The sequence below is a fragment of the Aulonocara sp. 'chitande type north' Nkhata Bay genome, linkage group LG4, assembly GCF_057382095.1.
Source record: "Aulonocara sp. 'chitande type north' Nkhata Bay isolate Kocher_YH1m ecotype deep benthic linkage group LG4, A_spYH_male_GT1.1, whole genome shotgun sequence".
Lineage (NCBI taxonomy): Eukaryota > Metazoa > Chordata > Actinopteri > Cichliformes > Cichlidae > Aulonocara > Aulonocara sp. 'chitande type north' Nkhata Bay.
In genome coordinates, this window is record NC_141347.1 from 21,456,633 (window position 1) to 21,479,456 (window position 22,824).

Below are 22,824 nucleotides of genomic sequence, written 5' to 3' on the forward strand. Positions count from 1 at the left end.
TCATGTCCATTCAGAACAACAAATCTATTTTATTTCCTTATCAGTCTTCACCTCTCTCTCTATCTATCTATTTTCTTTGTTTGAGCACCCAACTTGGCCTCTGCTTTCCATCATGCTGGATTTTGTTTTCTTTTCATTGTCTTGGATTATCCATAGCCAGCCAGGCAGCATTTTGTTTTTTGTAGTTTGTTTTTTTAAAAACCATCTGTTATAAGCTTGTATTGTTCTTTGTCTACTCCTTCACCATTACTTATACCTTCCCACTCTTCTCCTCACTTGCTTGTCAGGCACAATGAGGACGGAAACGAAGACGAAGAGGAGTTCTCTCCAACTGAAGAGGTGACAGCAGAATCCTACCCCAACTGGCTGCGATTCCACATCGGGATCAACCGCTATGAGCTCTACTCCCGACACAGCCCTGTGCTGGATGCCCTGCTGAAGGACCTGGTCACACAAAGGATCACCAGCGTAGGTGAGTCAGTCAGCTATGCTGAAAAGGTGTATGTGTGGGTGTGTGAAGTTGAGGATTTGATGGGGTCTGCAGTTAAACTCTTTTATCTGGTCTGTGTTGATCAATTTCTAACTGTTAGATTCTGTCCTGTCATTTTGGCCTACAGCAGCAATGTCCCAACTAACTTAAAGATATTTTCCCTAATTATACTCAAGGTTCAATGTTATACTAATGTGTGAAAAATGCAACTTGGGAAGGCTTTTTCACCTTGGTATGAACAAAAAAAACCAACTTTGGCATAAAATTTGAAAACTGTAAAAAGTGGAGTGCCTCTGGACCTGCTTGTTTTTGTAATGACTCCTAAATTATTTGAAGTGTAACAATTATATAATCAGGATTTTTGATAGAAATTCATTTGACACTCTTACACTGGAAGGATAGTGCTGTATTCAAATTCCCTTTTGTTTTTTGTTCCATTCAATCACAGTATTTCACTGAGATCTGCATTGTGTCACTAAAAATTAAAGTGGAGCACCAGGAATTTTTTTATCAGAGAAAAAATAATAAATACAAAAGTTGTAGGTTTTTTTTTTTCATCTTAAATCAGACAAGCTTAATAACTGGGAAAAACTGGAAGAAACATTTGAGGAGAACTTCCTCCCCATCAACTCTGAATGTCACAACATTGTTTTCATTTCTAAACACCCATTACTCTCTTTTGGAAATGCTTTTCTTTTAAAGCAGATTATAAATGAGCGCAACAGTAAGAGCTGCTAAAAAAGTTGTTGTTTTCTCTATGTAATGAGATCAGATGTTATAAGGCAGATGTGCATTACATTGTTACCACTGTGGCCAAACTTACTTTGAGTAAATGTGAGTAATAATCATGACCACAATCCCAAACTGAGACCATTTGTTCCCTTTTAGGATGAAAATTTTTGTCGAGGTGTTTCTGATGTTTTTGTTGTTGTTCTTGTGGGGAATGTTAGTTACTTATGCCTATTTAGCCTCCAATACTTGTTGTATTTGTCTGGTGTCTCAATATTATTACATCCTCGTTCTCTCAAAGAACACTCACAATTTCTCGTTCTACACATCTCCTTCACTTTAGCACTCTCTCTACCTTTAACCCTTCTTTTCTGTTTTTCAACAAAAGACAATATAATTGCTCACGGCCAGACATACCTACAAAGATACTGTTTGTCTGCAGTGAAGCAGTGCTCTATGTCTGTGTGGCTTTATGTGTGTTTATATGTCCGTGTGTGTGTTTGTGTTAGTGTGCACGCCCTGGAGGCATGCATTAAAACATTTGTGCCCCATAATTAGCACAAACACTTAGCTGTCTCAACAAAATGACAAATCAGACACAGCATTAGAAAGTTTTCTTCATCAGCATTTTCTCCTCACTAGTGCCCCCCCCCCCCCCCCCCCACCCCCCCTTTCTTCCCTCCTTTGTGTCTGTCTCTCTGTTGGGGCAGGCTGTGGCCTTTTGTTCAGTCTTCAGCTGCACTCATAAATCATACGCACAGTAACATGAGGTGATACAGGTGAGAGCAAGATGGATTTATCATTGCTGCATGAGAGGGGGAATCTCAGAGCGTTGGGCGAGGCCTGGAGCATATCTGAAAGACCTGCGAGCAGGAAGGTGTAGAGAATAAGACAGCGACATCGATTCACTTGTGGTCTCCTGGAGAAACAGAGCAAGATAGATGGTTAGATCAACACAAATGCATACTCTCGGGAACAGCTGAGACAGATGGGAGAATCTTAAGAATGTTTTGTTGTGGGTTTGTTGCTGTTCAAGTCATGTGTGATTGCACGTCAGTGCAGAGACAATCCAGTGAAACAATCAGCCAAGCTTTAGCGGGATTTTTCACTGCGGATTACCTTTTTCTAGTTCTCGATTAGAAGGTGGATTTTTATGAAGGCCTGCGCTGAGCAATGAATTCAAGAATTGTGGCTTATGTGTTCAAGGTCATGGCATTAAATCATAGTTCAGTCATTTGCAATCTCTTAAAGGTTTTAGATCCGTTGTATAGCTGCACCAAGTTTGAGGATTACTCTAGGGTGCTATTCACTTGACCTGGCTTCAGCAAATCTGTCATATGTGAAGGCCAAATGCTCTCAGTGTATTTTTTTTTAGCTTTGCATTCACTCAGCATTCATCCTCTGTCATAAAGAAAAGGCACTGACCTGAGGTTATGTAGGTTGTACTGTTGTGTGCAACAGTGTATGTAAAAATCCAAAAGCTTTTGAAAATGAGTCACGGTAAATGGAGAGGCTTGCCAGCACTGAGTATGATGAATTCAGACAGACAGAGCATAACAGAGAGAATGTGAATACAAGGATGACATATCCAACTAAAAAGAGAGGGGGGAAAGCAGAGGAACACACCGTGAGAGCTCTGAGAGAAACAACAAGAGAGTCAATGAAGACAAAAGACAGCTCGGTGCAGGGGGTAGAGTGCAGTCAGCTACTCAGCCAGCAATCCAGTCAGTAAGTGGGTCCACTACAGGGGGCTTATGTGGATATTGGGGTTAGGCAGAAGTGCTGTGTTGTGTAATATGATCAAGTTAATGCGCTGTAATAAATGGGCAAATACCCGAAAGCTTGTCCATTGTGACAGAAACACAAAGCAGTTGGGCAGGCCTGGCGGTCTCTTTGTTTGAGTCGAAGGAAAGCGGGAATCTCACAGTGAGCCTCCATCACCCTCTGGGAGACACCATGGACATGACTGATAGTCAGTGACATATGCCCTGGCTCATCTCCCTGAGTACAGGAGGTTAATTTGTCTGAATGAAAAAGGAAGTCGCTACAGTGAATCCAGTGTGCACAAGAAACTTGCTGACAATGTGTTCAATTCATGAAGGCTTACAGACAAACATCTGGTGAGACTCATGTTTCTTATATTATGTAGCTTGTAGCTAAACACGCATGGATGGAAGTCTACATTTAGGTCACTTTATTGGACAAACGGACAGATAGTGAGGGGTCGATTGAAATGGAACAACAGGTTCAGGCATCCTGGAGTCAAACCATAATAATGTGCTATGTGCCTAAAATATTCTCAGCAATGTGCTCCTGTTGAGGCAGCGTGTGTGAACTTTATGTACTAAAATTGAAGGGGCTTCTTTTCCTCAATCACTGATATTTTGTCATTCTCAGAGCACCATGTTCTTCTAAAGTTGCATGCATGCTGCGAGAACACACAGTCGCTCTTTTCCATTCAGATAAACTGTCCGTTTCATGTTCAACCCTCTGTTAAATCCAGAACTAGCCAGAGTTTTTAGCAGATGCTCTTCAGGCCACTTTTTGCTCTCGGTCACACCCAGCTCCTGACTGGCACGATTGCATTTACAGTGTCTAGGAAATTGGCCAGCAGATGTGATCGTTCTATTATGCATTCATGCAAAATTGCATTTTTCCATAATGGCAAATAACAAAACAGCTGTGCATGTTTTGTTTTGTTTGTTTGTTTTGAGTGCATCCATGTGTTTGTGCATGTATGCTTATGCCTCAGACAGTTTAGTTTAGATGCTGATCTAACAGCTCATTTTGTTTCCTCCCAGCCATGAAATCTGGAGGCACCCAGCTGAAGCTGATCATGACTTTCCAGAACTATGGACAAGCACTGTTCAAGCCTATGAAGTAAGTAACACATGAAGTGACTGCATGACAACACAGGTAAACTACATTTTATATACGTTAGGTGTAACAATTGTTCCTGGAACTTTCTTATTAAACATCTAACTGCAGATTATACTCTTATACAAGTTTTTCTATAAAAAGTCTGTTTGATACACTCAGCTTGATTTACCAGTTGCATATGTTTTAAAGAGGGCAACACGAAGTCTCAGATGAATAAGTGCCAAGCACTGTCATCGCATCTCACTGCGTGTTCACCTACACATCTCCCCTCCTCCCTCATTTTTTTGCGATCTTCTCCTGATGGGGAATTGTCTGTCTTCTTTTTTAATTAACATCAGCAGGCTTATGTGTTAATTAAAACGAGCATTGAGCCATCGTGAAAGCGTCTTTGGGGAGGCATACATACTGGCAATGGCACATTGCATTTGAAAAAGAAATACCCCCACCCCCACCCCCTCCCTCAGCTGTCTGAGTTTTGCCCAATGAATTCCCATGGCGACATGGATAAACAGCGTCCAGGCCAACTGGGCTGCGATCAGAAGTAATTGCTCACGAGCCAGGTTTGATTGCTATGAAACGCTGAATGGTTTTCTACATGAGAGCCTCAGTGGAGAGTATTAGATTTTGAGAGAGAGAGGGACAGAGGGAGGAAGGGAGAGAGGTAAAGCTTTATAAGTTCATAATGTCATAATTCAACAAATCGTACAGGTGTAGTTCAGGATGGTTCTTTATTTCAATTGTACCAAGCCCTTTACCACATAAGCCAAAGTCACATAAATAAGAGGAACAGTGAAGGATTAGGAAAGCAGACGTGTGAATGCAGTGCTGGCTTGACAATGAACTGTGAAAAGTTTGGAACTGTTTTCTTGGACTGATTTATGGTGAGAGAGCCTGCAACATGTTTTCAAAGTTTATTCAGCGAGTGCAGGTGTTCAAACTCTTCATTTGTCTTCTTTTTACATTAGGGTAGTGGCACTCTGTGTGCTCAAACAACTGGTCATTGTGTCCCAGCTTGCCAAATTATTTCAAGGTCAATTAGTGGATGAATTTTAGAACATGTGGCACTGTTTGCAAAATTAGCGTCAGAGAATATGTGGTTCAAAGCACAGCGGTCTGAGGATGTATTTTAAACACAGCAGGAGCCAACACCCAGCAGGCATCATCTAGTCATAGTCAAGTAAACTAAGTTTGGTGATTACCCTGGGTTTCTATGTGTCTGGCTGGGTAAATCTGATATTACTGGTCTAATCATTCAGGGGCTGCTGCTAGGTAATACGGGCGCTTGCATGGGTAGTATCTAAGTTTAATGAAGTAATAAGTCAAAGGAAAGGGGAAGCTTAAATATTGTCAGCAGGGATTTGAAATGTTACACCATCCACCAAACTTTAAAATGCTAAAGAATCTGTGATGTCTTAAAGTAGATAAGTAAAGCAGTCAGTTGCCATCAGAAACAGTTTTGACAGTTTCGGAATCACATGCTACCGATTCCCACGGCTCCTTATTTAGCCTGTCATATTTTTTATTCAAGCCTCTTGCTTTGACTGTCACAAACTGTCTCAACTGTTTACAGATGTTATACAAAATTCCACAGAGCGAAAATACAAAAATATCAGTGCTTACTGAGAGTCGTAATGTAGAAACATAACCTTTGTCTCTGCTTTTGTTCAAGCACGGTGTGGCATTTTGTTGTTTCTGTCAGTGCACTGATGTGTCCCACTTTTATTTTAGGAACCAGTGCATTCTGGGTACAGTAGTTCAGTGCTTTCTTGTGTCGACTTGTTTTTCTTCACCTGTCCCTTTGTGCAGCATCAAGTGGTGCATCAGAGAGACTTTGATGTTTCAGGCCTCCTTTGAGCCAAATGCAAATTTCTACACTGCCATAGGCCAGGAGCTTGCACAAGCTGACAGCTTGCCAGACACCTCCACAAGATTTTCTTTTTCCTGTGCAGAAAAATTGTCAGTTTTTTGGGGTTTTTTTAATCTGTCTAACTGACTTTATAATTATGTTTGATGATTTAAAGTATGATCCCAGATTGGAGTAGAAGGTGCTAATTTAGTCTTCAAACTACAATTTGTTTTTCCCCACAAAAAGATTTCATTACTTTTCCCTTTAAAGAGACAAATGTGTGTAATATCCTGCATTACCAAGCATGTACAGATGTCCTTGGTTTGGGTTCTTGTAAATCATATCTAGAGCCAAACGGATATGTACTGTAAGGCCGGAGTTTTAAGGCTGATATCAGTATTGGGTGATTCCAACACATCGGGTGATATTTTATTCTTTAAAACATAAACAGATTTTTGTAACATTTGTTATGTGTAGTTATTTATTTACTTGTTTACACTCTGCTTGACTATGCTCAGCTGGTTGTTGTGTTTATACAGTAGCATACCAGGCAAGTTGCAGAGTACCCCCTGGTGGAAAGACTCTGCAACGTCAGCACTAATAACGTGGTTGAATGGTGTTTCTACCAACTCATCTTTACTTTTTAAATTTTCATTTATCAGTCATTTTAAATGCCGATACCAATAGATCAACACTTAGTCTTTTATCATATGCAAGACATACTTGTCTCCAAACAGACATGTCTCCAAATAAGTATGAAATGTATGAGTCAAAAAGAGTCCAATTTTGGTGGTGTAACTTTGTGGCCATCTTTCCTGTAGCCAGTGAAAATTGATAGAAAATAGATTAAAGAAACTGAAGTTAGGAATATAAGATGGTTGTAAGATAAAATGTTCTAAGGCTGTTATGGAAATAGGGGAAACTGGCTTGACGGAGTACTGACAATGAAAGACAAATGAGTAGTTGTGGTAATCCAGAGGGTTGGGGCGAATTTGTAATGCCAACCTGTCAAAGAACTGGGTCCTCCAGCTAGAGCCATGTTTACAGGCTGAGAGAAAATACTCCATGCCAAACCTCCATGTCTGTCTGGCTTATGTCCCTGGTGCCTATCCTTCCTATTCCCTGTCAAGATCCCGGTTACAGTGTGTATACAGAGCTATAATGTTTATGTAATGCTAAATAGATTTGTCAAATGGAGGTTTGAAAGTTTGAGAGAGGAGGTAAAAGCCTCTGATATGCAAAGAAATAATTGATTTCTCCTTCACATCCTATCTGACAGCTCTGTTTCGACTCCCTCCCTTTGATGTTGTTGATAGTCTCACATTTCAGAATGGTTTCAGAATTGCAAGAATGATACTGATTACCTTTGATAATGTACAAACCTCAGTCCTGTTGAGAGCTGTTTTATGAAGGTGGGGGGGGGTTTGGGGGTGCAGTCCAGCTCCTGAAAAGGTAAAGTATTTTCAACAAATGCAGGTTAATAGATTTGTTTATGCTTGCAAGCATGAACTCAAAGTGCACACCTGTAACTATGAGCATAAACACAAAAAACCCTCTGCAATTCAACACCATGACTTAACTGAAGCCTTTTCAACAATTTTGGTGGAAAAGGCAAAAACTACTTTTGAGATCTTATCAAGTTTTCTTGGTCTTGGGTTGTTCCTTTGTAAACATAGCCACTGTGGGCTCGAGAATACTGCTGGCTCTAATAAGATGGACAGATATTGAGAGGTGCCATCTGAGCTCAAGGTTCTGTGAACAAACACAAATCAGGCATGTTACTACAGACAGATGTTCAGATAGCTGTAGCGCACACACACGCACATACGCATATTTACAGACAAGCTGCAAAGAGAAGGACTCTTTGGGGGTTATAGAGTTCGTGCTCCTGCCATCAGGGACGGCTGGTACTGGAAAATCCGCGAGCAGTGAGCCAAGCTGCAGCTGTAGCCACTCACTCAGAGCTGTGGGTATATTACAGAGAAGGTGATGACTGCAAGGCCACACTCTGCCTGCACACACAAAAGAAAACTAGCTCATTCACTTCCTACCACTCACCATTTAGCACTCCCCTAATGATTTTCACTGTGACAAGTCAAAAAGCCTTGAAGCGCAAAGAGAGACTTTAAATGTGATGAAACGTCAAATCTTTTCACATTAACACCCCTGTCGTCTCGTCCGTGATGAAGTTTTCTATGATGATTCTGACCTCAATCTTGCATATTATGAAAAGCTTCAGCTGAGTTGTCAAATCTATCTTTTCACTTGCTGATAGGTTATGTAAACTTTAGCTGCATGATTTAGTGGCTTTATCAGCCCTTTCATATGAAGGGCACTTGGCGGGGAGGGATTCATCAGGTTTTCAGCTGCCCCTGCAGCACTGTCTTAGGTGCCAGGGGACAGAGCAGCACCTTGGGATGCCAAGTAATTTGTCTGACTGGGATGTTGCAATCAATGAGAAACTGAAAAGAGCTACTGTGGTTAGATCATAAGGGAACAGAAATAGAGGAGGCTATAAATTTCAAGTGAAGTGTGACGTACGCCCACTATGTAGTTTGTTCTGGAGGTTTCTTTCTTTGCTAAGTGTGTGTATGTGTCTGTGATTGGATTGTTTTTAATGTAAGAATTTATCATTCATTCAGAATTATTTGTGCATCTATAGAATATTGAACAAACTGATATTCAAACCGTGTGTGTGTGTGTGTGTCAGAAGAAACACTATGAAAAATAATGTAAGATTTATGTGGAAAAGCTGATTGCATTGTGTCCAGCCAAAGAAACGGTTATATGTTGTGCAACATTATTGTACAACATTTCCTAGTTGTGTTGACATTCATGTTGACGCCATTGCTTTTTTTGTAATGTTGTGAAATTGGTTAGTTTTTTTTAAGACACATTGGAGTGCTATTAGTGTACAGATTCGGTTTTAAAGTGAAAAATTAAAAGCACTGAATCTCATTGTTCTGGTTTATTGTGCAAGTATTAGGCAAGAACTAGCTTCTGAAACAGATTGAAAAAACAATAGTAACTATTTTAGCACTTAGGATCTGCTGTAGTGAGATTTAACGATGCATGTTACCCAATTTGTGTATGATCAAAGTTCCATTTAATTTAGCAATAAATCAGCTTGCCTCTTGCTGATTGGCCACAAAGAGGCACAACACAACACAACATAATAAAATACAACAATCACAGTGTTGCCCTCTGGCACATTTGCATGATCACAAAACCACTTAGCTCTTCGCTAATTAAAAGCACAAGTAACTGATCAACTTTCTCCCACTTCAAGCACTAAATTGGAAGGAAAATGCAAAGCTCCACCTAGTGGTTGGAGGTATTATCAGAGGTATCACTCCAGCTGCAAGCAGCCATCTACTGTAGAAGTGGCACTAAGTGTGGTCTTGTGCTGCTGTAGCAAAACTCCATCAAGGTTAATTTAGAGATGCGCTTCTGCATATCCTGGTTATAATGAGTGGGTATTTGACCTCTGACATTAACATGGCATTTTCACCAGAGAACCGCTGCTCACTGGATATATTTCTATACCACCCTGACCATTCTCTGTAAACCATAGAGATGGTTGTTTGTGAAAGACTCAAACTCACCTGGCACAACCAACCATGTCAAAGTCACCTAAATCATCTTTTATCTAACTTTAAATATCAGCCGGCTATTTTAACCATGTCTGCATGGCTAAATAAATTTAGCTGCTGCCATGTAATTGGCCTATTAGACATTTGTACTAACAATCAGTTGAAAAGGTGTACCTAACAAAGTGGCCATTGAGTGTATATATGGACGTTTAGGAAACAGTGGCATAGGACATTGAAAAAGATTGCAGGTTTTGCACAACAAGCAACGGTACTTGGAATAAAATGTACTTTTTAAGCCTATTTTACCTTTAAGTGACTGTTGTCTAAATGTAGCAGTACCACTGAAGTAGTAAATGTACTTGTAATTTCTTCTCCTGCTATAAAACTTTACATTATTCTGTGTCATAAGCTGAGGAACTCAAACACAGAGAAATATATTGTACTCTGCAAACGACATCTGCAATCAAACGTTATCTGGAGGGTTCTAACTGTCTTTTATGTTTCATTGTCTACACACACACAGATATACACGCTCAGTATTACCGTGTCAGGCATTCACAACATCTGTTTTTCATGCAGCTTTGTACTCGCAGCCAGGCAGCCTGCAAGGGCCTGAACCCAGCGACTCTTCTTCAGGCTCTGAGCATGTCTGACTCCTTCTGTAGGTCTTTAAGATTAATTTGTTCTTTAAGCCATTTTAATGTGGCTCAGGATTGCTTATATTACAGAGGCTTTTTCTCCTTTCCCTTTCTCTATACACCTCTTTTATCCCCTATCCCCCCTTTCTTCATTAGATGTTGTATCAAAAACTTTGTGTAGTCAAGCTTCGGGCTGATACTATCATAAAAGTTAATACTAAACACGGATTTCTATCTCATACATACATTTCCAGTATTTTTCTTTTGCACTCAGATGTGCTCTGATTCATATTTTTCTTTTCTATGAAAGCAAAACCCCTTAAAGAAATTCTCAGTTTCTCAGCTACACACTGTGTTGAAGCAGAAAATGTGGGTTATTTATATTTAGACGTTCAAATTCAAAGTCTCTTTCTCGATGTGTGTCTGTGTGCTGTGTAATCAGTGTGTGGGCTCTTTGATAGGTTGACCTTTTGTAGGCTGTGAGATGAGCTGGTTAATTAGTGCTGTACTTTAACAGCTGTACAGCCACCTGCCTTCAGTAATTTATCACATTTTCCTAGTCATCAGCACACACTATAAGCGCTGTTTGAGTTGGGAATGTAAGATAGCTTAGTGAGGTCTTAGCAGAACATTTACTGTGAAATGATTTGATTGAAGTGTCAATCATTTCTGTGTGTTCTGTTTATTATCTAACTATGTCCCACCAATAAAGGAAGTGGTTGGGTGCCGCAGCACTTGCGGCTTTTCTGCATAATTACCACTGAGTCACTTAGTCTTCCATTTGTTTGCTGGACGTTCTCAAAAGAATCCACTTCTTTTCATGTCCCTCGTTTCTTCTCGTGTCTCGCTTACTTCTGGGTTCTGTCTCACTCCGGTGTCTGTTCTCGATTCGAGAGGTCCGCAGTGTAGCAGCTGGCACCAAGCGGGCCTGCATGTCGTCTCAAATCTCAAGTAACTTATTTATTTATTTATTTGTTTTGACAGGCACACTCTTGTAGGCTCCCAACACAGACACTAAAACGCAGAGGACCGTCTTATTTTAGACTCCCGAGTCTTAAACTCCCTCCCCTTCACGTCCTCCCTGCTCACGCACACAAACTTCACATAAAGACTTCTCTCATGAATGTTTTACTAGGTCAACTCCTGAGGAAGTCTTGTTTTCATCACCATCTCTCCCTCCCTCCCTGTCCATCCCTCTCTCTGTCTCCACCTTCCATCCGCGCTCCTTTTTGGACTTGTTTGTTTGATTCGCTGAGGCAGTACTAATCCTCGGCTTGTCACTCGCCTCTGTTTAGAGCCTCGCTGCTCTGTATTTTTAGGTTCTCTACATTTTCTCTCTCCCTCTCTCTGTTTAACAAGTGTTTAGGCACTCACAGCGTAATGAGGCAGAGCTGCGAGTAGCCTAATCGTAATGCGATTACAGGCCAGCCGAGTTGCAGGAGATGACTGATGTTTGATTGCTTAAATGGTCATGTGTTGTTGTTTTTTTTAACCACATTGCAGCAACAGCACATTCTCAGCTGTCAGCAGTTAACTCAGTGACTACAATGCATTACCATCATCCAAAGCCACGCTGTGAACACATTTACTCACTGTTACACTTCCTCATGAGACAGACCCTCATTTTTGACAAATAGGTTTTAAATTTAATGTGTAGATTTAAAAAAAAAAAAAAAAAAAAAAAGTAAATATTTGAATTTCAGACCTACTACAAGTACTTTTGCATCCTTGCCTCTAGGTTCAGCCAGTGCATGTGCTATACCACGTACAAGCATATCATATTTTTGTAATTATGTATTCTTGTTGTGGCTCCTGACATTGCCACTGCTGTGCATGGCAATGTTGATCATGTGTGCTAGCATATCATTATAGTCCAAAATACTAGATGGGGGGAATTCCTAAGCTTCCCGCTAGGAATGTCGCTGCCGCATTTGTCCTGAACGCTGGAAATTCATTTCCCTTCAGGAGGTGATTTCTAGACATTCCAAATAAACATTTCTTCGTGAAGCAAGAAAAGCAGGCCAGGTGCTGAGTTCCTGTTGGGGTGCTTATTGTGCTATGAGCAGGAATAGCTGTTGAAATTACACAAAATTGCATTGTTTATCTTAATGAGTATGCAGGAGCATGGTGTTTGATTGAGGGAGCTTTGCAAGAGCTGATTGTCAACTAAATGCTTTGGTGACTCCACAATCTGAGACTAAGACCCAGCATTTATCTTAACACAAAAGATAACCACTCGCTGTGTGACATAAAATCTTCCAAGCCTTAACATTTTTAATCTCTGGTTTTGCTCTAATAGGAGTAATCGTTCAGGCTTAGATAGAAAGAGGACTATTCTTCTTCTGTTGTTTTCTTTTTTTTGTTACAGCTGTTGGTGAATGACACAGAACACTTGCTTCATTCTTACTTTGTCACTAACTCAACTGTTGCCCTTTAACAATGGGACCACATGCATCGCACCACCCCTTACAACCGAGCACCGTGATTAGATAACGACCTTTCCCAGATAGATCTATCACAGTCCAGCTGAATGCCTCTCCGAACTCAATGAATGAAACAGTTCTTCAACAGAGAGACAGAGAGAAAGCACTGTAGCTCTGTAACTTGGGCCTTTTGTAATAGCACACACAGAGGTAATGCATCCATAGTGGGTAAGGCCTGTGCTTGTCTGGGCCTCTGCCATCCAAGGTGGCAAATAGACCATGTGTGACTCCTCTGTTCTACTGACAGAGGTCAGGAGAAGAGGAGAACACAATCATTGTTTATCAATTATACTAGAGGAGGGAAGGAGGGTTCTCCCTGCCTTTGCCCATTGTCAGAGCAGGAAGTGGGAGGGGCTGCAGCCAGGTCTGGTTTCACCAAGAGGCAGGAATTTGATCCAGGGGTTTCCTGGGCTTCCTCCTCCCTTCTCACCCTCTTACCTTCCTTTTTGCAGCTCTGGCAGCGGTGATGCAAACAGAGGAGTCTCTGTGCTAAAGGAGTAGGGAGACTGAGGCAGTGCTGCTGCTGCTGCTGCTAGAAAGATTATTCACACAATGACTGCAACCTTAGATATCTGAGATCAGTCACTCTGATGTTTGTGTATGTGTAAAACTTTTTTTTATTTTACTTTTGAGAAAATAACATTCACATCTGTTTAATCTCCTCATGTTATACAACTTTTTGGGGAACAGAGCATCAGTAAATATAGACAGAGACTGGATGTATCCACAAACGGGGGCAGACTTACAATTTCACATGACAGCTGACCTCCAAGTGGACCCATCAGCTAGTGGTGCTTTGAGCCATGTCAGCATCCTAACAAGTTCATATTGACATCATAAGATGCTGACATAAGCTGCTGATAATTGGCAAGTATGGCATGGAGCTTGAATAAAGACACTATGTAACCAGCACAAAACAAAAAATACAGCAGTGGCTGATGAAGGTCATATTTTGCCTTAAAATGGCGCTAAAGGAAACTGAGTCCACCCGGAGGATGTAGTAATCACTATGAATTCTGTGGAATTATGTGGACATTCCGCTTATAATGGATGTAGTTGAGGAAGAATCCAGGGATAAAGTGATTAGGATTCCTCCTTTAGGCACCTTCTGCTGGGTTTCCCTATTATCCTTCATGGAATAGTATTGAGTAGTTCTTAAATAACAAAAATGTAAAAAAAAGAAAAATAAAGAAAAGAAAAAAACCCTGATTATGGAGGAGTTGATTGACTTTGCTGTCTGTTTGGCCATAAATTTTGCAATTTATTCTCTGCATTCTGTGCAAAAGTACTTTTTCAGCCTGGGAGAGAGGTAAAGCAGTAAAGCAGGGTTCTTTATTGAACTTAGTAAAGGCTGTGTTTTGGGGTTTGGTGCTTGGTGGTTGTGTTATTAAGTTAGTAAGGAAAATGTATTTATATAGGATTTTTCATGGATGAAAATCACAACGTGCTTCACAATAAAAATTATGAAATAAAGATATAACATATCCTAACAATGTAAAGCACCAGAATACAACATAAAACAACAAATGAAAAGGTTTTCTGTATAAAACATTTCTTCAGATGCTTTTTATAAGAGTCAGTGGAGTCTTTAATGAGTAAAGCCCAATCCCCATGAGTTTTGAACTGAGTGTATGAAGCCAGCACCAACTTTTGATCTGTTCTGATCTTTTGTACCTTCTTCTAAGCTATATAGACAAGAAAGACCAATTAATGCTCAGAGAACACATCATTATCACTAAATGTTGCATTTGAACACAACTTGCAATATGATGCATGAGCAGTAATAAATAAAAAGAAAGTTTTAGAATATCTTGCTGTAATTCTTTCATTTTTATGTTTGACCAAGTCCTCCACTTCTTTTCTTCTCATTTTCATTAGTCTCATAAACCCATCGATGTCTCATTGGTGCACTTAAATATTTTGTTGTGTATCCTTTGAGCAATGTTTTCACTAGAAACTGAATATACAGGGGTCTACCCGAAACGCGTCCTTGGTTTTAGTGTGACATCTCCGCCTCACTCCTTTCACATATAAATTAACTCTTTTTATCCTCAAGTGTTTTGGATTTGGGCCATCCCACTTAGCTCGTACACAAGGATAAAATGCAGCCCTTGGAACTGTTTTTCCAGTCCTTTCCCCACTTCCTCTTTTGCGCTGTCACCCACTCATGACCACAATGACATCTCTCAGCCACCACTTAGCCTCTGATAGATGGTTTCTATTTAGGAAACGACATCTGACCACAAACCACTAAGCACAACAAGACTGTTGACAGGTCTAAATAGAAAAGTTCAGCTGTGGGAAAAACAAAGCACGCACACTGTTGGCTCGAATCGGGGGCCTCACCCACAAAATAGCTTTCCGGATAGACTTTTTTGATTGCTTTTTTCGGCGTAGGTATCAAAGTTTTTAGCTTTATGTAGTTAGGTTTCACTCTGTGGTGGAAAAAGCACTGAAAATGACTGATAGGACCCTTAAAAACTGAGCTGTTTGTGATGAACTGTTGGGGCTTGTAACTTTTAGCTCTGAACAGAACAGGTTGTTGTGAATCCCCCAAAGCTTCTCGAGTAATTAACAGTCACATTCATTGGGGAACTGAAAAAAACACAAAAAAAACATGGGAAAAAACCATGGGACTACTTAATCAAATCACATTCACGGTCATCCATCACTAACAAACCTCACATTGGACTAATTAGGAGAAATAGTACCAAATCCTTCAAGCTATTATAGACCAAAGTCTTCAGAGATTATCAAAAATAAACCGATGCCAAGTTTCTCTGTCGGTCTGCTGCTGTGTGCATGCATGTTTGTGGCTGCTTTAGTGTGTGTATATATGTTATCATCCAACAATCTTTGCGGTGTGTTCACATTCAGTTTAAGTAAACACAGATGGGAAAGGGAGTGACTGGCCGGCAGCCACAGTGTCCTTCAGGATAAAATCAGAAGACGGAGGATGAAGAGAAAAAGAAGAGGATGATGGAGATGTGTTTGTGGATTCATGGATATTTGGGTTATAGCTAGAGCACCTTAGAGGATAATTACATTTTATTTCAAACCCAAGTGTATTTCCCACTACCAGCATGTGGCTAATGAGCCAGCATAGCTAGTGTGTCCAAATTTAGCCCACAGAGCCATAATATCTTGTGGGTCATGCCAAGTTGAAGTAAACTCATTACCTTTTAAGGTCGTCAATTTTGCACTTTGACTGATAACCAGTAGAGAGGAAGATCATTTTGGGGCAGTTGAAGGAAGATCTGCAACTGTAGCAGGTGATATCAAATATAATTTTATACAAAGAGTGAGTATGAGTGTGTATTCTTATCTTTGGGTCAAGATAATGCGATTGCTTTGGATGGGACATCTCTAGATATTCACCCCTACAGATGATAAGATAGTGGACATCCAAAATGCTTAGACAATCCAATTAACTTCTCTTGGCCAAGCCACACAGGCATGTCCTAGATGAGCGAGTGCGTGCGTGGATGTGTGTTTGTGTGTGTGTTGTTGGGGGGGTTGTACAAATGTGATGGGGTTGTGTGGCTTCAAAATTAATGCTTCCCAAGATTTAACATAATTTTCTCTAATTGCCATTTGCTGTTGAGCAACTACTTAGCAATAATCAAATAAGTTCTTAATGGTTTGTACCGCAGGCTACTCAGGAGGATGGACCAGCTTGCCTCTAAGTGGATGATTTATATGGTTTTGGAATGTATTCCTTTCACTGCACTTTTTCTGACTCCGTCACAAGCCAATTTGCAGTCAGGGAGTCTGCCTTGAATTTTGTCTGTTTCTATTCTGTCAGAGACGTTTTCTTTCCCCTTAAATAACCTCAATTTGTTTTTATGAATGCTGACATGCAGTCATCAAGACCTTTCCAGTAAGACGCAGCATCAGGCAAAGTAAATAGGAGATAATTCACATGGTGAATTGTTACTGCTCCCTGTATCTTTCTCACTCTTTCTTTTTGCTAACTCTGCAGTTTCTGCACCTTACTGTCACTCTCAGACTTCAGAGCTTCAGCTCGTATGTCATGCTGAATACTGAGGCTTGTTACTCACTCCCTGTGAGATGAAGACTTGGTAATACCCATTGATTTTTTTTTTCTTTTTTAGTTGCCAGCATAAACAAAATCTTGCGCACACATGCATACAAGCAAAGCTCATAAAATCCTCATCGATCCCACCAGGCTATCCAGTTTGTTTTGATTATAGAAGTAATGTTGGGCTTTGCTGTTAGCTGACCTTTTTTTTCCTTAGTAAGACCAGAGTGTCAAGACTTTACCACATCACAGAGTTCTTTGAAGCTTCAGTCCCTCCCTATTCTCATCTCCTCTTTCTTCACAATTTCTGAAGCTCTGAGGGATAGAGACAACTGGTAGAGGCTTGAGCGGGAATTTTCTGCTGAAAGACTGTGAAGGGTCTGTAAGAATGCTCTTTGTGACTTTTTAGAGTGTGGGTGTGCGTGATATTTGCAGTGGTGTGAAGGGACTGTTCTTACTGTTCCTAGTCAGTCTTTACATAAATCATGTCATGGTGGATACACATGCAGTTAGGTATAGCTGTCAGTGTCTTGAAAATGTTTTTGAAACAGGTGGTTTTGGAGCTGCCGTTCAATATTCAGCAAGCCTATTTATGTAAAAAACATACAGAGGAAGGTGAAAAGCAGACTGTCAGTATGCAATATCAAAATACTCTGGCATATTATGAAGCTTATTGTTCTAAACCTTCCCACGCTCATGCTTTTGACATCTAATCACTGTTGACCCAAGAATACCCTTGGTGTTTGTGTATGTTCTGCATAATTCATACTTCATATTCTGTGCAAAGCCTGTCATAAATCACACACCCCGTGAAGGATTGCCTCAGACTTGTGCTATTGAAAAGAGCTAATCCACTGTAGATGGATATGTAAATATAGCGAAGTGTGGCCCTGTGCTGTGGGAACACTGCTGATTGTTGAGAATTGTTGTGGGTGATGGTGTGGGAGAGAGAGGAAGAGAGGGACAAAACAAAATGTAACTATAAGCATAAAGACCTGTCCTTTGAGTAAATAATCCACATAGCTAATACGCAGCCAACATACATAGTGTACATGAACAAAAACAGTCTTACTCCAGTATATGAATCTACAGTAAGAGCAGAGTAAATGTCATGTTACGCCATTAGATTTTCTCTTTATAATCTTTATATTGTTTTTAAAGACATATGCACAGGTGATAGTTGTATTTAGGTAGTTTTTGGTCCTTTTAGTCAGTTATTCCATTAAAACAACTATGGAAATAAACTTCCAAGAAACGAGGGGAAGGGTGTCTCAACCATAACAAAACTTGGACATGGTTACAGGATGCAAACATTACAACTGTTGAGCAAATTCTGAATATAATTTGAATGTGACAACTGATCAGAAGCACGTTTTATACTCAAATTTCCTCTGTGGGCCATAAAGTCTGTGTTGCCCTTTATTGAGTGTCTCACCTAAATTTTAAAGTCGTTTCCCTCAGTTTTTGGCCTTTTCAGTCCAAACTACACCTCATGTAAACAATGCAAGTTGTCTGTTACAAGTTATATTTGTATTGATAAAACTGCCTTTCTTGTGGGATTTGTGGGTTGTTTACTGTCAGTCATCATCGACCAGTTGTGTGTTGTGCACTGCTTGTACTATTGCAAGCTTAATGCTCATTCCTGACAGCAAAAGGTTTGAAGAAATGATCTTTATCTGTCTTTTAGGTTACAGCTTCTCTTTGATTTTCTTTCAGATACCACTGACTATCACTAGAACTTTCTTTTTTGACACCAAAATTCTGAAAATGCAACAGTCCTTGTTTTTAATAGGTCAGCAGCATATATACAGAGGCTGCCATTCTTCTTCTGGTGACTAATTTGACAGTCATGCAAACTAGAGAAAAAAATGACTTGACTAATCAACTCTCAGAACACATATAAAGCACACACACTTACTTTAAATGGATAAAAAAAAAAACAATGTTAGCTAAAGAAATTGGAGCTATATGAAACTGATTAGGTTTCTAGTAAATTCAATCATGTTTTAAATGTTACTAAAGTATACACAGCGTAAAGTAGGGGTGGGTTTTGATTATCGATTTATTGATTAAAATCGATTCTAGCTTGGATAACGTGATATCGATTCATTAAAATCCTGTATCGATTTTTTTAATATAAATTTATTTTGCCCAAACACCAGCATCTCAGGTTAAACCTCACAAAATTTCAACAACCACCAAACAGCTAAAACAGAAAATGAGAGCAGGTACACGGATTCTGCACAAAGACATAAACACAAAGCGCGACCCGCTGACAGATCAGAATCAGTGAGATGTCGCCTTTCTCACCCGACGGCACGGACACGGTCGGGGCTGAAAGCCGACAGCTTGCTAATTCTGATGTTTCAGCAGGTACGCCCTTTTTGCGCCGATTCTAAAGCTGCAGGTTTTATCTCTCTCCAAACTATTTGACTGAACCAGCAGCAAAAGAAGATCCAAACTACGCTTCACATAAACATCGTCATGAATTCCTTCTGACTTTTGCTGTTTTGATAAAAATCACACTTCATGCACAGCTCTCTCGCTCTCTCTCTCTCTGTACTTCAAGAACAGTTTCCCGTCTAAAAATCTGTTTTCTACCTTATTCAGTTGCTTGTTACGCTCAAGTCTATCGTTGTTTACAGCGCTGTCGGCCACTGTTTTTTTTCTTATACTTACTTCCGAAAAGAAAGCCTCATTTCTGTTGTTCAATAAGCTTCTGAACAAATTTAAACTTTTTAGAATTATGCAGAATTGCAAAACGCTAGCTAACTGCTAGCAGCAGTAGCTTTGGTTTCTTTCACGTTGAAGTCCACAGGCCTGTACAGAACATGGTCACGCATCTGCTTGGTTACATTCCAATTTATTCTAACAAAGCAGACATACAGGTGGTAATTCTTTAAAGAATTGTAGAACAGCGCTGGTTAACACAGCTGTCATCTGTTTGCTTTTTTCCTGACTTAGTTATAACTTCCATTCACAGACAGTGCGTAAGAGAGGGTTGGTGTAACACCTTTAAACTGGTAACTGCCATCGTATATTACTAATATAGCATTGTTTAACTGGGTATTTCTGGTGCTAGCTAGCAAAGGAGCAGCGTTTAAAAATGTAGTCAAACAAACACATATATCTCTAGTCTATGCTTGCATACTGAAGAAAAAAAAAAAGAAAGATGTCCACAAGAGCAGGAAAAGCTACTTGTGGAAAATGGGGACTAATTCTGCTACTGCAACAGCTCATCCAAGACTCATTGATAACAACAGAAAGTCAGGCAGGAAAGTACTTTGTGTTTGAGGCAGGATTAAAAAAGGCAATATGCAAACAATGCTTTCATGCTTTTCAGCGCAAGGGCGGAAGTACTTTCATATAAATATTAATACTGATGTAATGCAAATATCATTATACCTTGAAGTAACATTAGTCGGCTACTCAGTAACCACTCTAAGGTTTAGATCTGTTTCCTGTCAACAAAATATAACATTAACATTTTTGTACTATTTTTGTTTTGTACTGTAATTTTGCTGGTAATCGTAATGACTACTCAATTTCTAGCACTGTGACATCTCTTGTTCTCATCTCAAACAGGAGAACCTCCTAATTATAGGTCATGATGCCGTGCATCATGCCTACAACACAACATGCAAATTTTACGTAAATCTGATGATGCCACCTGCCCTTTTTTTCTTTTTTTTTTCAAAGCAAAAGTTCGAAATTCACTATCTCCACAATGAAAAGTAAAAATATTAACAGTTCTGAAAAGGTCAAATTTCCATGAATGATATATTTGAATTTACTCTGGTTAATTTTTTGGGATAAATCTGTTAATGTGCAAAAACTTCTGTGGGGGTTAAAGTATGACTTCAATAGTCTTTTTGTAAGTCTGATATGATTCATGTTCCTGTAGAAACTGGTATATTTGGTTATAAGTTCAACTTTAAGGTTTTAGAAGGGGCACTAATGAGCTGTTTTGCTACATCTAACTAATACTCATGAAGCACTTCTGACATGTAAGCAGAGAAACACATTCATACATATTTCAATCAGTTTTTTCAAGCGTAGAAGAAAAGAAGGAATCCTTCAGATACTACCAAAGATACAAAGGGAAAATGGCATGTGTTCAAATACATGTCTTTGACTAGATTCTAAGAAATCTCTGAAAAGCTGTAAAAATCTGTTAAGCAAAAATTCCTAACTGGTGTTTAATATTCATCATGTAAAGTGATATAACGAAAGAAAACGGTGCCAATTATTGCTTTATGAGAGTGACAAAAATATTCTTTTATCTCCGATATCTGTCACTGAAAAAACAAAAACAAAATCTTCTTGATGTTGAGCTGTGTTAATATGAAAAAAAACTGTACGTAAATTATTCTGAGCAAATGAAATGCAACTGAAGCATTTGAGTCATCAAACATTTATTCCACTGATATCACGAAGCTGCTATTTGGTGGTGTTTCTTATTGAAAAGCACCAGTGAATATACTTATCCATTAACAAGTACAACAGTTTCATTTTGACACAGAGAAGCGTTCCCTTAAAACGGATTTATGAAAACCAAAATAACAAAGTGATACTAATAAGATTTACTTTTTTTTCCCATATATGTTCCAAGTCTGCTTACAACTCAGGGGAGCCCGTTAAGATGATAGTAGGGAAGAGATCCCAAAATGCTCAGATTTAATTTGGCAGCTTTGCGTCGGTTCTTCAGTGATTTCAGCTCTTTACACACTTGAAGCACTATGAAGCAGTAAGCTCAGGGGAACAAGGCTGAATGTGTCGTGCCAGTCAATTAAGGTTGGCAGTTAAAAAAAAAAACTCATGCCCAATTCAAAAATAGCTCTAAAAGTAATGTGTAGCAGAGTAGACACTGAGACTCAGAGACTAAGAACATGAGGAAAGCCTTGTTATCCTCTATAGGCCATTTTCCACACCAGACACTATTTGGCTGTTTCACAATAATCCAAACCTCTGTCTTGGTATGAATTTTTTCAGGACCTTTTTCAACACTACAAACTTCAGAAGTAGTTTTGGTACCCCTATCGTACCCACTGGACCTTAGTACAGCAACAAGTTTTTTTCTGATCCCGTTTCTGTTACCAAGGTGTTTTTTAACCACACACGGTTGTTATCTGTGGCCTCTCCCCCCGGACCTGTCCAACATGGGTGACCCTACCAGGAGCACTAGGCTCCCACCAGTATAGCGCTCAGGTTCATCAAGGCATACGTGCCCTCTAACCAGCCCAAGGTTGCGATACTCTAGAGAAAGCAGCCCTAGAGGGAAATAAACCCTTGAAAATGTTAAAGGCATGTAAGATTACTGATTGGTTAAACTTTGAGAAAGGCCATCTTTGTGGCAAAGAGCAGCAGGCTGGTCTCTCAAACACCATCAACACAGAAAATCTACTATAGACTAACAAAACAAAGACTACTACAGCAACCTTTTTGAACATCGTTATTGGTGTCCTTGTTGACTTTTGGGGAAAAAACTTTGTGTTCAAGACTTGTTTCATATTGTCCTTTTATTGATTTGAAGAAAAAAAAAGAAATAAAATACTGTACTTGATAGAAAAAGAAGCAAGCAAGGTGCAGTTTTTTGACAGTTTCACATATTATATATTAAAACACTTACATAAATAAGCATAAATGGCTAAGAAATGTTGCTTGTATTTAAGAAAAATAGGCTCTGGTAATACTAGTATGTGGAGAAAACAATGTGTGGCTATCTTTTTCCAACCATTTAGCAGCCAGATTCGCTGTCAAGCAAATATGATTGTATCACAAAAAACAGACATGCCTTTAACTTGTTCATAGTAATAACCTGATTGGTATTTGTTGTTGTGCCTGACTTATATGTGGAAACAGTGTCAACATCTGCCCATTTGCAGTTCAGTTTTTGATGTGATGCTATATCCCAATTGGGATTAGAGTGCAAGACCAGCTGAAGAATATCAACCAAACTGACTTCACATTGCTTCCAATACTCACAAATTTACTACAAATCAACCGGTTAGAAAGCAATGTGTGTTTTTACAGGAAATGCACAGACCAAACGCTGGTAGAGAAAGGGAAAAAAAATAAGGAAGTTGGAAAGCTGACTTTTTCAAATGTAACAGCATTGCAGAT

At 39.6% G+C, this 22,824-nt stretch overlaps 1 protein-coding gene across 1 annotated transcript in view; it reads left to right on the forward strand.

Moving 5' to 3' along the window:
• The window catches only part of fam20ca (FAM20C golgi associated secretory pathway kinase a), a 52,073-nt gene that overhangs the window by 3,522 nt on the left and 25,727 nt on the right, over window positions 1–22,824 (forward strand). The window contains exons 2-3 of the mRNA XM_086289089.1: window positions 288–472; window positions 4,021–4,099. Of these exons, the coding sequence (XP_086145215.1) occupies window positions 288–472; window positions 4,021–4,099 (264 nt within the window). The remainder of the gene's footprint in view (window positions 1–287; window positions 473–4,020; window positions 4,100–22,824) is intronic.